This window comes from Fusarium keratoplasticum, chromosome 4 (assembly GCF_025433545.1).
Source record: "Fusarium keratoplasticum isolate Fu6.1 chromosome 4, whole genome shotgun sequence".
NCBI classification, from domain to species: domain Eukaryota; kingdom Fungi; phylum Ascomycota; class Sordariomycetes; order Hypocreales; family Nectriaceae; genus Fusarium; species Fusarium keratoplasticum.
In genome coordinates, this window is record NC_070532.1 from 1,952,735 (window position 1) to 1,965,652 (window position 12,918).

Here is a 12,918-nt window from a genome sequence, read left to right on the forward strand (position 1 = left end):
GAAGGAGCGACAAGACAAGGCGGCAGGACGGACGGGAACGACGCTGGTGAAAAGTGAAAAGTGACGATCCACAGCTCCAAGGGACCGGCCGGCTACGAGCGACAAGGCTAGAGACTAGACAGGTAGAGGCTAGCTAGCCGGAGAGCTGGAGGGCCAGAAAGAGGCCAAGGAGAGAAACTGCCCGGCAAGCCAAAGTCCCCGCCGAGAAGCAAGTCGCCCCGAGGCTCAAACGCATGTACTTGTACTGTACGTAGCGCTGCGTCCCTAATGTAGGGCCAGGGATTCGATTCGAGGTGCAGTGGATGGATGGGAGTGGAGGGCAGGGATTGCGCTTTTAGAGCTTGTGTGCCTTAAAAAGAGGCGGACGATTATGGGCTAGGCGCAGGGACCGGGGGTTGACAGAGGCGAGCGAAACGAAGGATGGAGGGGGGGAAGAGCCCAAGAAATGATGAATCGGGGCTTGAGGATGCTGTTTGGGGTGGCTTGCGGTGCTGCGATGGATGCGTTGTGCTGTGTTGTGCTTGTGCGAAGCTTGGCTTGGCTTGCTGCGAGGTTGTATGGTCCGAGGGGCAAAGAGGCGGCGATCCCAGAATCTGAAGCCAGGGGAATGAGCCACAGTCGTAGCGTGGATATACTAGCCCGGGACCTGGGGTTACTACGTCGTGAGGGCAGGTCAAGGAGGGTTGTCTAGGGCCTAGAGAATGAGCCGGAAGTCGTCTGGTGTAAGAGAGAGGAACAGTAGCAAGGAAATTGCTCCGAGAGAGGAGCGAAATGAACAAGTTGCTGGCGTTGCTGGCACTCTGTCTAGGCATGGTACTTCGTATCAGTCAGTTCTCTAGATGTGACCAAAACTGCCGAAACCAACAAAAATTTCAAAAGCCCTAACGTAGGTCGTTGACCGTGTCTGTTTATTGCTTTGCCTCCTGCGTTATGCCCCTCCATGCCCCATAATGGTCCATCATGCCCGCAGAACAAAGACCCTGCCCACCAGTGACGTGTGTCGTGGGGCGGCAACCCAAGTTAAGGCAAGGTGAACGAGAGGTGCCGAGTTTTTTCTGGAGGCGGGAAGCTTGTTGATGACACCGGGAAAGGTTAAGTCGAGTTGAGCTGAAATCCCATCTCATGATGCGCCTCGAGGGGGAGGCTTGAGCAAAGGAGGAGATTGAGCTACCTAGTACCTCCCGGTCGAGCATGATGGGATCAAGCTCCCATAGATCCTTGGTAAATGGAGGGGGATCAGCACCAGAGACAAGAGGGGCTCCGGGATATCCACAGAGGCGTCTATCAGCAGGTCAAGGGCCCTTCATCCACAACGGGCCTATCCACTGAGGCGACTCTGGGCAGCTGGGGAGCCCCAGAAGGCTTTTGAGTGGTGGCATCTGATATCCAGTTGGGTAACACGGCATCTCCTCGCCAGTCCAAACGGGACGAGACAGAGTCTGAATCGAGAGTCGACCCGAGACAGAAGCTCTTCTCAGGTCAAGACTGAGACGCGTAAATGGACGACCCGGGGTGTCCACTGAAGTAAAGCCAGCCGCCGACATGGCACAACAGGGGCCTGACCATCCTTGGACGCGCGCTCCCTCGCTCGCTCGCTGCCGGTCAAGTAGCCCTGGGAGCGGAGCCCTGACCACGGCGGCACCATCCCAAGCCATCTTCGACCATCCGGACGAGATGAGACGACGAGACGGGACGAGACCGGCCAATGCCCATATCCTCGGGCTTGGTACTGCCACTAGCGGGGCCGGCAACGTAGCACCGTGACCCCAATTATAGGACAGGGAAACATTTTGCGGACGAGAGGATATCTATTAAGGATCACCCAACAAAATCTTTTGACTCTTGTTCGTCGTCGCCTCGAGTTTAAGAGTTTGGAGACGGAGCAGCCGGCAGAGCAAACTGCAGCACATCCCAAGCCAGGGAAAACTAGCGCGGCCGGTGACATTCCCTGATGCAAGGCACAAAGGCCGCGGCCAACAACCTTTAACCATACGGCAAGCACCCTTTTTTTTTTCCCCTCCTCGCGGGGAGGGGGGAACAAGCTGTGGCTCTTAGCACTGGAGGTTCAAACGGCCTTAGCTTCCCTCGGGCCAACCACCACCACCAATCTTGCCCGGGATATCGTGTCACGGGCATGAGCTTGACGAGCTCTCGACTGCTAATACTAATGCTGCTGTCCGCTGCGGGCGGGCTTGGGCCTGTTGAGAGATCGTCGCCCGGGTTCCGGATCCGCCATCCCCAGACTTTCTTTCCTCTCTTGACCCTTGCTGATTACCTGAGACATGAGAGAAGCGGTTCACCGGCGACATGATTGATCCCGGTTCGAGAGATATGCAGGCTTAATCAGGCCATCGCTGGAAGAGCTGTTTGGGTAAGGGGTCCTCCTTTCAGAACTGCCCTTTCTCGATGTCACCATCCCGTTGCGAAAGCTTGTCTTGTCGGCTATCCCGCAAAATCCCTCTCCACTCCCCGGCGCCCCCGAGCTTGAGGTTTAGCTCTCTTGGGCCCTGTCCAGGGAAAGCGAGGGGTGTCATGTAGTCGAGGAAGAATCTACCTTTCTCGATCCGGCTGCATTCGCTTATGTATAGGCTCTCGCTTGCTTGCTTGTCCACGCGTTCAACTTGCGCGTCAAATAGCTTCCGTGTAAATGACTTGGAGCCGCTTACACACTTCCACCAACCGGGACTTGACGATGCCGAGAGATGGCATCGAGCCAGGCGTCGGTTGATGTAGTCTAGCTACCTAGTAGCTTCATCGCCTCGATACGAGATTAGCCCTTGACCTCTGCTAGTTGATCGATCTGCCTGCTTAGCTGCTGTAGCTGGGCACTTTACGCGGGATATCGAGTGGTGAGGGGCAAGGCAAGGGAAGGTCATGGGAGTGGCTTGAATTGAGTTTGCGCGACGAGTGTGCTAAAGACGGCAAACCCCACGACACGTCAGGCTTCGTCCTTTTGATATTGCATTCATTAAGTGGTTATCTGCCGTGGTTTGTCTGGGCAGGCAAGCGAGCGAACGATGAATGAGTTGGTGCACGAGGCTTGGCTTGGACGGTGAGGACGGCATCTCATGGAGGGAGCCAAGCCATGGTAATCTCGCGGATGACGTACATGTCGTCCTATGGCTTTGTTGGAGGGCAACAACAACTGTTCTCAGGTGCCTGATTCGGTGATTTCGCGAGAATGTGTATATGAACTTGGATATTGGTATCCGAGTTGTGTGTAGAAACTTTGTCGTTGCCTCGAGACTGGATGTCGTTGCCTCACTCGAAGTTTGTTCCATCCAATGAGACAGGCCAGCAGAATGTACCAGCAAACCCAACGTGGAAGTCCTCGGAGACAGACTCTGACAGTACATAAACGGGTACGAAATTCTGTGTGAACAAGTTTTGCTGATGAACTGCCGCACTCACTTACGTGTCCCATAATTGCGTACATGATCAGGCATGCACCAGACCATGCGCGCAATCTGTGACACCGAGGTCCATAGTTATCATCCCGTCGCGGCTATTGCGTCGCGTTGCATGAGAGCGCAGAGGAGTCATGATAGCCTCTCTTATCTCCTACCAGATGGCCGCTAATGCACATCAAGCGGATGATCAGCCTCTTGTGTCTCCCTATCTCTCGCCAGCACGCACAATGCGACGTCAGGGCTAGCCTGGCAGCTAAGCGGCCCAGTCGACCAAGTCACGGCGCGCAGCTTGGCAACGTGTGTTGTCAAGTTTGAGACTGCGAAACTGCCCGCTTTGTCATCAGAACCTCGGCGGCCCGTCTCTCGACCGCCAGTGCGAATCGTACGTGCTGGAGCGTGAGGTGAGTGAGTTGCACGCTGGCATCTTGACAGAAATCAGCCTCTCTGGTGGAGAAGGCCGCGCTGGCCCTGTCTGACAATTTGCCTCGAGCGGATCAATTCAGGGGATTTCGTGGTTGGGCGGGTGTTGATTTTCAACTGTCGCCAAGTTTTACTACACATTAAATTATCACCATATTAAATAAAATCCACACACACTGAAGCTCTAAACGGCCCGCTAGCGTGCCCGAGCCTACCGAAAAAGCCCCTGCCACTCTTGGCAGAAGCATCCCATTCCATCAATCCATCCAATCCATCCAGTGGGAAAAGGGAGCCTCTAGAGGACGAGTACCTACCGCCTTCCGCTGTCATCACTCTAGAACCTTGCCCGACTTTTTTGGTTCCCTCTTCTGTTTTTTTCTAACTTCTCATCCGCTCCTTTGCTCCTCAACGAGTCTGATTCTTTACCGCGCGCTGCTTCCCTATATCTTGACAGCCCTGACGATAGCTTCAACAGCGCCAAGCTACCCCTGCCCCTTTCGCAACCAGTCTCACCACTATCCGTATCTCGACAAAGGTGGTCGTCAGCGGACGATAAGCCACAACCGTTATCGCGACTCCTCCAAACCATCTCCGCGCAGTCTTCAGCTTCAGACATCATGAGCCCGCGAACCCGACGACAGGCCGCCAAGGCTGGCAGCTCTTCTTCTTCTGACTCGGAGCGCGATGTCAAGGCCAACGGCTCCAGCAACACCAACGGCAACGGCGCTGCCCACGGCGCTCCGGATGCTTCGGACAGTGCCCCTCGCGAGAACATCTTCCTCTTCTGGCCCAACCTGATCGGTATGACAAGCTGTGATGTCGCCAAAGGTTTCTTCTCGTCGCTGACACAACCCCTCCAGGCTACGCGCGAATCGTCCTCGCTATCGCATCCCTCTACTACATGCCCCTCCATCCTCGCACGTGCTCGTTCCTCTACAGTGTCTCGTGTCTCCTCGACGCCCTCGATGGCTACGTCGCGCGCATCTACGAACAGTCGACTCGCTTCGGCGCCGTCCTCGACATGGTGACGGATCGCTGCACCACGGCCTGTCTCATTGTCTTCCTCTCCTCCGCCTTCCCTCGATGGGCCATCGTCTTCCAGGGTCTGATTGCCCTTGATCTCGCCAGCCACTACATGCACATGTATGCCACCCTTGTTGTCTCGGGCACCGATTCGAGCCACAAGAACATCGATGCCAGCCAGAACTGGCTTCTCAGCCTCTACTATACCAACAAGGTGCGCCAACCCCTCATTCGTCCGCAATTCGCCCTCAGGGTAACTAACATCTTTTAGAACGTCCTCTTTGCCCTTTGCGCCCTCAACGAGCTGTTCTTCATTGCGCTCTACCTCCTCTGCTTCTCGTCTCCTCTCGTCTCCCCCTACCTGATCAAGCCCGTCAAGGAGGTCGGCGCCGAGCTCCAGGCCGGTGCCCAGGTCAACACGTCGATTCTGGAGCAGATCTTCCCTGATCCCTTCAGCCCTGCCGCTCTCGAACTGGCCCGAGCCAACAAGATGGACTCCACCGTCCCCTGGATCATTGCTGGCGTCAGCTTCCCTTTCATGTTCATCAAGCAGTTCATCAACATCGTTCAGCTCGTCAACGCGAGCCAAGGACTGGCTGAGATCGATATCAAGACCCGCAAGGAGAAGGGCCTTCCCCGACCCAAGGCCAAGAAGGCTTAAATTCGACGAAACTTTCTATAGCCCCTCGGGATAACTGTTTTAATGATTTTGGCCACGGCTATCGACTGGGATGGTGAACCCAGTCCCTTGCTGGCGACCTTTCGACCTTTCTCACTGTCTATCAACTTCTGACTGACGGGAACTGGCTTATCGGCCTGTTTTCTCAGCCATTTCAACAACGCCCTGTCTCGACAAGGCGCAATCTCTAGGGAAGACTTATGGGGGACATTATACGAGCCCCCCGGACCTGCATGACTCGGCGTAAGAGGTACGGATTTGATGATTCCAACCTCGGAAGGGAGGTGAATTACTGGGTTAAGGGGGAATGCAGTGTCCTCTCCAAAGGAGGAGGAGGAGGGAAAATCGCTGATTGATTGTTGGAGGAGATAATCACGGAAATCTTTCTCACTGGGATTTAGCGGGTGCACGTTTAGACTTCGTTGTACACATACCTTTTTTCTCTTGAGGGTATTCCCTTTTCTTTGTTTTGTTGTTTCTTTTTCTATATCTTCTTAATTGTAGACGGATGTCAGATACACACTCGCTGGAATTGAACGAGACTTACAACTTCATTCTTTGAAAAGTCTTACCTAACTCGAATATATGAAGTGCTCAGCTTCACAGCCTAGCTTCACGCAAACGTTAGTGTTAGAGAGGCACAAGTCTAAGTGAACAAACATTGCCAAGATAGCGAAGGATTAAATTGACGGTATGGTCTAGCCAAAGTGAAAGAATCAACAAGATGGTATATTCAAACTCAAATCATGACATCAAACTCTCGTGGTAGCAACTCCAATCGCTCCCACGAATTTTCCTCTCAACCAGTCCATCGGTCAATTCCCTGCCGAAGCGCTCGCCGTGGCAGTAGTTCCTTGAGGACCCTTCTGCACGGGATGCGAGTCACCAGAGTCGCTACCGTCGACAATGCCGGCGCCGAGGGTGCCAGGAGTGGCATCCTCAGGGGCCTTGGCGAAACCGTACCAGGCGACGACGGCCACACCGAGGATACCGCAGATGCAGCTGAAGACGAGGGCGACGATGCCGCGGGGAGTGAAGCTACGATGAAGCGTTAATGGAATGTCTCTTACAATATGAAGATCGAGAATAGATGTCAGGAAACTTACCCAGAGGGGAGGGGTCTGGAAGGCTTGTTCTCGCCAGTGAGGTCAAGGTAGTCGGCCGTGTTGGCAGCAGCATTACCCTTGGTGGCCATGTTGGCGGCGGCGCAGGCGTCGAGGTGATTCTTGGGGATCTCAATGGTCTTCTGGAGGGTAAGGGGATCCTCGACAAAGGTGGCGATGAGACCGGAGATGACGTGCCACTCGATGTGGCAATGGAAGAGCCAGACACCTGTTAGAAGTTGGTTAGAAACTGATCTTTCATATGGCTGGGGGGGGGTCTCACCTGGGTTGTCGGCCTTGAAGCGCATGACAATGTTGCCGTTGGGGTAGATGACGAGGGTATCACGGCGCATGGGAGTGTCGGGAAGATCCTTATCGGGGACCTTGGTGTCTGCCCAAATACCAGCCTCTTCCTCGGAGCGGAAGACAGCCTGGAAGGCGTGTCCGTGGAGATGGAAGGGGTGGCGGCCCGAGTCGAGGTTGTTGACGACTAGCTGGACGATCTCGTTCTTCTTGAGGACCACAGAGTTGGTGTAGCTGCCGTAGATGGTGGGGTTGGTAGCATCTTCACCAGCGTTGAGGACCGTGTACAGCGTAGGAACCTTGGCGCCGGTGTAGGTGATGTTGTTGAAGAAGGCGTAGTTCTTGCCGTCCCGGAGGTTGTCCATCATGACATCGAGGGTCACCTCGTGGTCGGGCTCTCCGAGGAGATCCATCTTGTCGTAGGGGACGAGAGTCATGTCGTCAAAGGGATCGAGGGTGTCGACAGTGGCAGCCTCGGGCTTGTCCTTGGAGTCGTCGTACACGAGCCAGCCAGTGGCATTGTAGTTGAGGTCGTCGGGAAGGACATCAAAGAGGGTCTAAGAGAGTGAGGATGAGTATTTGCTAGATGATACTGCAGGTTTTGGGTTACTTACGGTATCCATGCTTGCGACGATGGGGAAATTCTTGGAGGTGTCCTTCTTGGTGGTGAGAAGGAAGCTCACACGCTGAGCAGCAGAGATGTAGATCATCTCAGCCTCAGCAGCCTCGGTGTAGACACCGTCGACCTCAACAATGCGCATCTTGTGGCCCTCGAACCAGAGGTACTGACCAGCGAAGGCACCCATGTTGATGGTTCGGAACAGGTAGGTCGTGTCGGGCTTGACGGACAGGGTGTAGTTGGTGGTCTCGTTCATGAGGGCGTTCTGAGGAACGGGCTCGGCACCGGAGGGGTTGGACTTTGCCATGAACTGGGGAATGAGAGTCTGCATCTCCTCATGATACCAGTCGGAGAGGGTGAAGATGAGCTCCTCGTCATAGTCATCCTTGTAGGGGAACTTCTTGTCATGGACAATGAAGGGAGCGCGCAGGCCGTCGGGGTATTGAGCGCTGGTGTGCGAGTGGTACCAGTAGGTTCCGGGCTGGTCAACCTTTGGAAGCTGTTAGTCCACCGAATGAAGCAATTGATTGAATCTGAAGTTGTCTTACTGTAAAGTTGTAGGTAAAGGTTGTGCCAGGGGTAATAGGGCATTGAACCACACCAGCAGGGCCATCCATGTGGTTGCTTCCGTTCATGTAGAGGCCGTGGAAATGCAGCGAGGTGGACTGGTTGCCCAGGTTGTTGTGGGCGTTGATGATGACCCTGTCACCAATGTCGACCTCGATACGAGGAATAGGCCACTTGCCGTTGATTCCAATAACTGGACGCTCGTAGGCACCGTCAGGGTTTCCTCTGACCCAGCCAATGTCGAAGTCATATTTCCTCGTGACAGCGGCAGCCAGCTGAGGGAGCGCAAGCAGCGAGGCCGCTGCGTAGGGGAGAGAGTTGAAGAGCATTGTGAAGGAATGGAGAGTAACGCAAGTTACCTCGAGCTCATCAACACACAAGGAGGGAAGAGGGTATCAAGGATAGGAAGATGGGATGGAGAGGGGAGGAGGATGAAGAGGAGATAAGCTCAAGAATGCAGTTATTAGAGCTTGCAGACGGGAGGCAACACAAGATGGTGTCCCACAGTTCGTCCGTCCACCGTGGATCGGAACTTGAGGCAAGCAACGTACAAGGCGGAATGGATTAGATGGGGGTCGCGGAATAAGAGGACGACGATGGGATGATCAGCTCACGAGCATGGGGAAATGGATGCAGCATCCCATCAATGATGCAGAGAATGCGTGGGTGATGTTGTACCGGGCACACGAGAGGAGAGATTGATAAATAATAATAGCAGACGCCGAGTCAAGCGCCCAATTGAGCTGTCTGCGGCACGGTGATCCATCCCTCCATCCATGTCTGAGGAGCTATACCCACGCGCGGGTGGGCGTATGCGAACGAGTAGCAGGGAAGCGATGCCAGGAGCAAAGCAAGCGCACGCAGAAGAATTGGAGCGGCGCATGATGGATTCAAACTGAGAAGGCGATGGGCCGGCCGTGGGCCATGAGCCGATCGAGAGCTTGAGGTGAGTGAACCACGACGGCGGAATCGAGAGCTAGCCCAGTCTAGGCTGGCTTAACTGGACTGACCCTCCATTAGCTTGGAGATGGATAAGATGAGCAGCTGTTGGTCCATTGTGGCTTGAGAGAGCCATGCATTGGACGGTGTAAGTGGTTGGTGTTTTGTTGGAGGAGCTGAGTTTTCGGTAAGTCGGCTAGGTCCAGTTGTAGCTAGAACCTGCCTAGTCCTAGACGGTCAAGGTGGTCCCACCTTCCGCTTCTTCATCTTATCAATCGCAACCCTTTTTTTCCTCGTGTTCCCCTCCGACTCTTGTTCATGGGCTAGCCCAGACTTTTTGATCAGAGTTGAAAAGTTCCGCTTACAGTGCGTCCCAGGTGTGGTGCCACCCTTTACCGGCACCGACACAGAAACTTGCATGGATTCTCGCATGGGCGCCAAACGAAAAGAAGCTTGGGCTGAAGCTTGTCCCGACCCTGGCCCTTGATCATGATGCTAATCCTCGTCGATGGAGCTTTCTCTGCCGTGGGGACCCTGCAGTCGCCTCAAGTATCCCGTGCCAAGACGGCTCACCCGCAATCATCAACGTGCAGAGTCTCGGCGATCGGGTCTCGGCCGTGGGTTTCTGTTACCTACTCTTGAGGGTAGACATCGCGCATGGATCGACAGGCGACATTGACGACGAGGGGGCTCTTCTCAAGACTCATCACAACGAGACCAATTCCGCACTTTGAGATAGGCCCAGGAGGCGCCTGAAAAAAGAGGGTCTCACGGCACGTCAAAGCCGAGCTGGACACACCTCATCCCCGTCCCTGCCCAGCCACAAGTTCGCGGTGCATTCGATAAACGACCCTGGGTGGACCCCCATCAACGGTCGAGAAGCCAATCCATGAGCGTCTAGAGGGATGAGTGGTCTGACAGACGAGACCTGCTGCGTATGTCCGAGACAGAGAAGGACATGTCCTACGGTCTGGCCTGCTGGCGTTTCGATCGTGCTTCAATGGCGGCGGAATGTTTGATGTTTGATCATCAGGTCTAGATCAGATAATCGCAGAGATAATCAGTATCTGATGATCTGATAACCTTGATTCCAAAAGCTTTGATCTTGATCACAAGAGGCCGAGAAGAAAAAAAAACATCACCATCATGACAGCCTCGGCAGAAGAGGCCCGTGAATGTTGTCTGCCTGCCTGTCGGCCGCCCGTGTCTCCATCAAGCCGGGATCCTCCTGTGACTGCAGCTGAACTGAACTGAACTGAACTGCCGCCAACACCCACGGATTCATCTTGTTTGACGTAACCGCAAGAGCCGCAGCATCATCAATCCCATATTTGCCTCCTTTGACGATTCATACGAGATGCTTCATTAGGAAAGAGGATCAAGAAGGAAAAAAAAAGACAACATCAAACCCCCATCCTGCCAGAACCCCAAACTAAATTAGAGGCACCGCTAGACTTACACGCACGAGGATGGATATCCCTTGATTCCCTCGCTCGCCCGAGGAAGGGAAGCCAGCCATGCATTGTGGGGTAGAGGCTGCTTTCTCGCCAGGGTCCTCTAGTCAATTGGACGCCATGTAGCCATCCACGGTTTCAACATTGTCGCATGACTTTGTTGCTGTCGATCGCAACTCGTGCCATGCCTCTATTCAGCATCCTTGTCTGGTTTTACACTGACCGAGCTCCTCCGAGGAAATCCGATATCAATCAATCTACGAAAATGAATCCGAGAATAGAAGAAAAAGTGAGCTCACAATCTCAAATGCCCACGGTCCGCTTCGAGATGTGTCGGAGCTGTAAGCGAAAATCACCTGTCTTGTGCATCTCCACAGACCACAGTCGAGATGCCTCACCTACTCTACCGTACTCAACCACCACCACCAACACCAACACAAACCGAATAAGCCGCAACGCCATCTGCGAGAAATCTAGGGCATCCACTCACATCCTGTCAGTAGCAATCGAATAAACACACGCCCCCCTTCTCTACACAAGCAGAAAGAAACATCCCACGTCACGGCAATTCCTTGCCGAACCTCGACTGCTAGCAACAAGCCACAGACCCCATCAGCAACCCCCCAGCTGAGCCTTTTGATCGCCCGTTTTTGCACCCCAAATGCATGGATCGAGGGGGCCAACCGGTCCTCGGGGATCCGACGCAATGGAGCCCTTTTCGCTTCTCTCGTTTCTTGTCCTGCCATGTGGTTCTCAAGATTTGCAAACTTGCCGTATTAGCTAGCGTAGCCTACGAGTAAATACCACGGTCCGTGGCTCTTCTTCTTGCTCGGTTTCCTTTCCACCCCCTCCCTTACTTTAGGACGAACCGATCCCAGGTTTATCTAATCCGTCCCCGTCGGCCGTGAATACAGTCCATGATCCTTTATCAGATCAAGCTCGCCGCTACCTCGCGCCGCTAGTTTCAAGCCCTCACACCCAAAAAAGGACCAGGTGTAACCCATTGCCACATCTCGTTGCCCTCTTCTTATCGTCCTTTCAAACCCTCCTCCCCTCTGAGCTGGACTCTCCCCTCATCTTGACTCTGTAGTCCTCAGAAAAAATCCCATCATCATGGCCGTCGACGTCTTTGCGGTTCCCGTCTTCCTCGTCGTCTTCAGAGAGACTCTCGAGACCGTCATCATCGTCTCGGTCCTGCTTGCTTTCCTCAAGCAGACCCTCGACGGTCCCAATGGCGATATCAAGGTGTACAAGCAGCTTAGACGCCAGGTAAGCCACCACTCCTCCACCCTTCCACAACTCATGATACTAACACAGCTCGTAGGTCTGGCTCGGCACCGGTATAGGCTTCTTCATCTGCATGATCGTTGCCGCCGCTCTCATCGGCGTCTTCTACACCGTTGGCAGCAACTCGTGGGAGAAGCACGAGTACTACTACGAGGGCGCCTTCTCCCTCTTCGCCTCCCTTATTATCTCCGTCATGGGCGCTGCTCTGCTCCGTGTCGGTAAGATGCAGGCCAAGTGGCGCATCAAGCTCGCCAAGGCCCTCGAGTCCCCCCTCAAGGCTGGCTCCAAGGGCTGGTTCAAGAAGTCGCTCGAGAAGTACGCCATGTTCGTCCTTCCCTTCATCACAGTCCTGCGTGAGGGTATCGAGGCTGTCGTCTTCGTTGCTGGTGTGTCTTTCTCCGCCTCGGCCAAGTCCATCCCCCTGCCCACCGTCGTCGGCCTCATTGCTGGCTGCTTCGTTGGTTACGTTCTGTACAAGTAAGTTTGCTTCCCTATCTTCAACCGCCTTCAAGTACTGACTGCTTCAGGGGTGGTTCGAGCACCAAGCTCCAGCTCTTCCTCGTGGTTTCGACCTGCCTTCTGTACCTCGTCGGTGCTGGTCTCTTCTCCCGCTCCGTCTGGGCCTTCGAGATGGCCAAGTGGAACGAGTACATTGGCGGCGAGGCTGATGAGTTTGGCAATGGCCCTGGCTCATATGATATCGACCAGAGTGTCTGGCACGTCAACGTAAGATAACTCTCCCCCCACCTTGACTCTCTCCCTTCTGACTCTTTCAAGTGCTGTGCCTCTACCGATACCATCCAGAACGGCTGGAGCATCTTCAACGCCATCCTGGGCTGGACTAACTCGGCCACTTATGGCTCTGTCATCTCGTACAACCTGTACTGGATCTGCGTCATGCTCGGTTTCGTCGTCATGCGGTTCCACGAGACCCACGGCCGCTGGCCCTTCATGAAGGCCAAGGCCCCTGCTGCCGCTGTCAACGATACCGAGAGCCATGCCAGCTCTACCGTTCCCAAGAACATCCCCGCCGAGAAGACCACCACCGTAGGATCGGCGTAAGGAGGAAGACGAAAGTGACAAATTGAAGGGCACCTAGCGTGTAATCATGTGC

At 54.5% G+C, this 12,918-nt stretch overlaps 3 protein-coding genes across 3 annotated transcripts; 2 read left to right on the top strand and 1 right to left on the bottom strand.

Annotated features, from left to right (window-relative positions):
• Positions 1–4,447: 4,447 nt before the first annotated feature.
• On the top strand, positions 4,448–5,514 carry NCS57_00569500 (uncharacterized protein; the record flags this gene model as incomplete). The annotated part of the gene is made up of 3 exons (XM_053055607.1): positions 4,448–4,631; positions 4,691–5,067; positions 5,125–5,514. 3 exons carry the CDS (start codon positions 4,448–4,450, stop codon positions 5,512–5,514), a joined length of 951 nt encoding a protein of 316 aa, XP_052914562.1.
• Positions 5,515–6,347: 833 nt separating this feature from the next.
• NCS57_00569600 (Laccase 1) lies at positions 6,348–8,453 on the bottom strand (the record flags this gene model as incomplete). Its single annotated transcript, XM_053055608.1, has 5 exons — positions 6,348–6,570; positions 6,639–6,864; positions 6,919–7,495; positions 7,553–8,047; positions 8,106–8,453. The coding sequence occupies 5 exons, from the start codon at positions 8,451–8,453 to the stop codon at positions 6,348–6,350; spliced, it is 1,869 nt and encodes a 622-aa protein (XP_052914563.1).
• Positions 8,454–11,630: 3,177 nt separating this feature from the next.
• On the top strand, positions 11,631–12,866 carry NCS57_00569700 (uncharacterized protein; the record flags this gene model as incomplete). The annotated part of the gene is made up of 4 exons (XM_053055609.1): positions 11,631–11,786; positions 11,842–12,281; positions 12,332–12,530; positions 12,582–12,866. The coding sequence occupies 4 exons, from the start codon at positions 11,631–11,633 to the stop codon at positions 12,864–12,866; spliced, it is 1,080 nt and encodes a 359-aa protein (XP_052914564.1).
• Between the last annotated feature and the right edge of the window lie 52 nt (positions 12,867–12,918).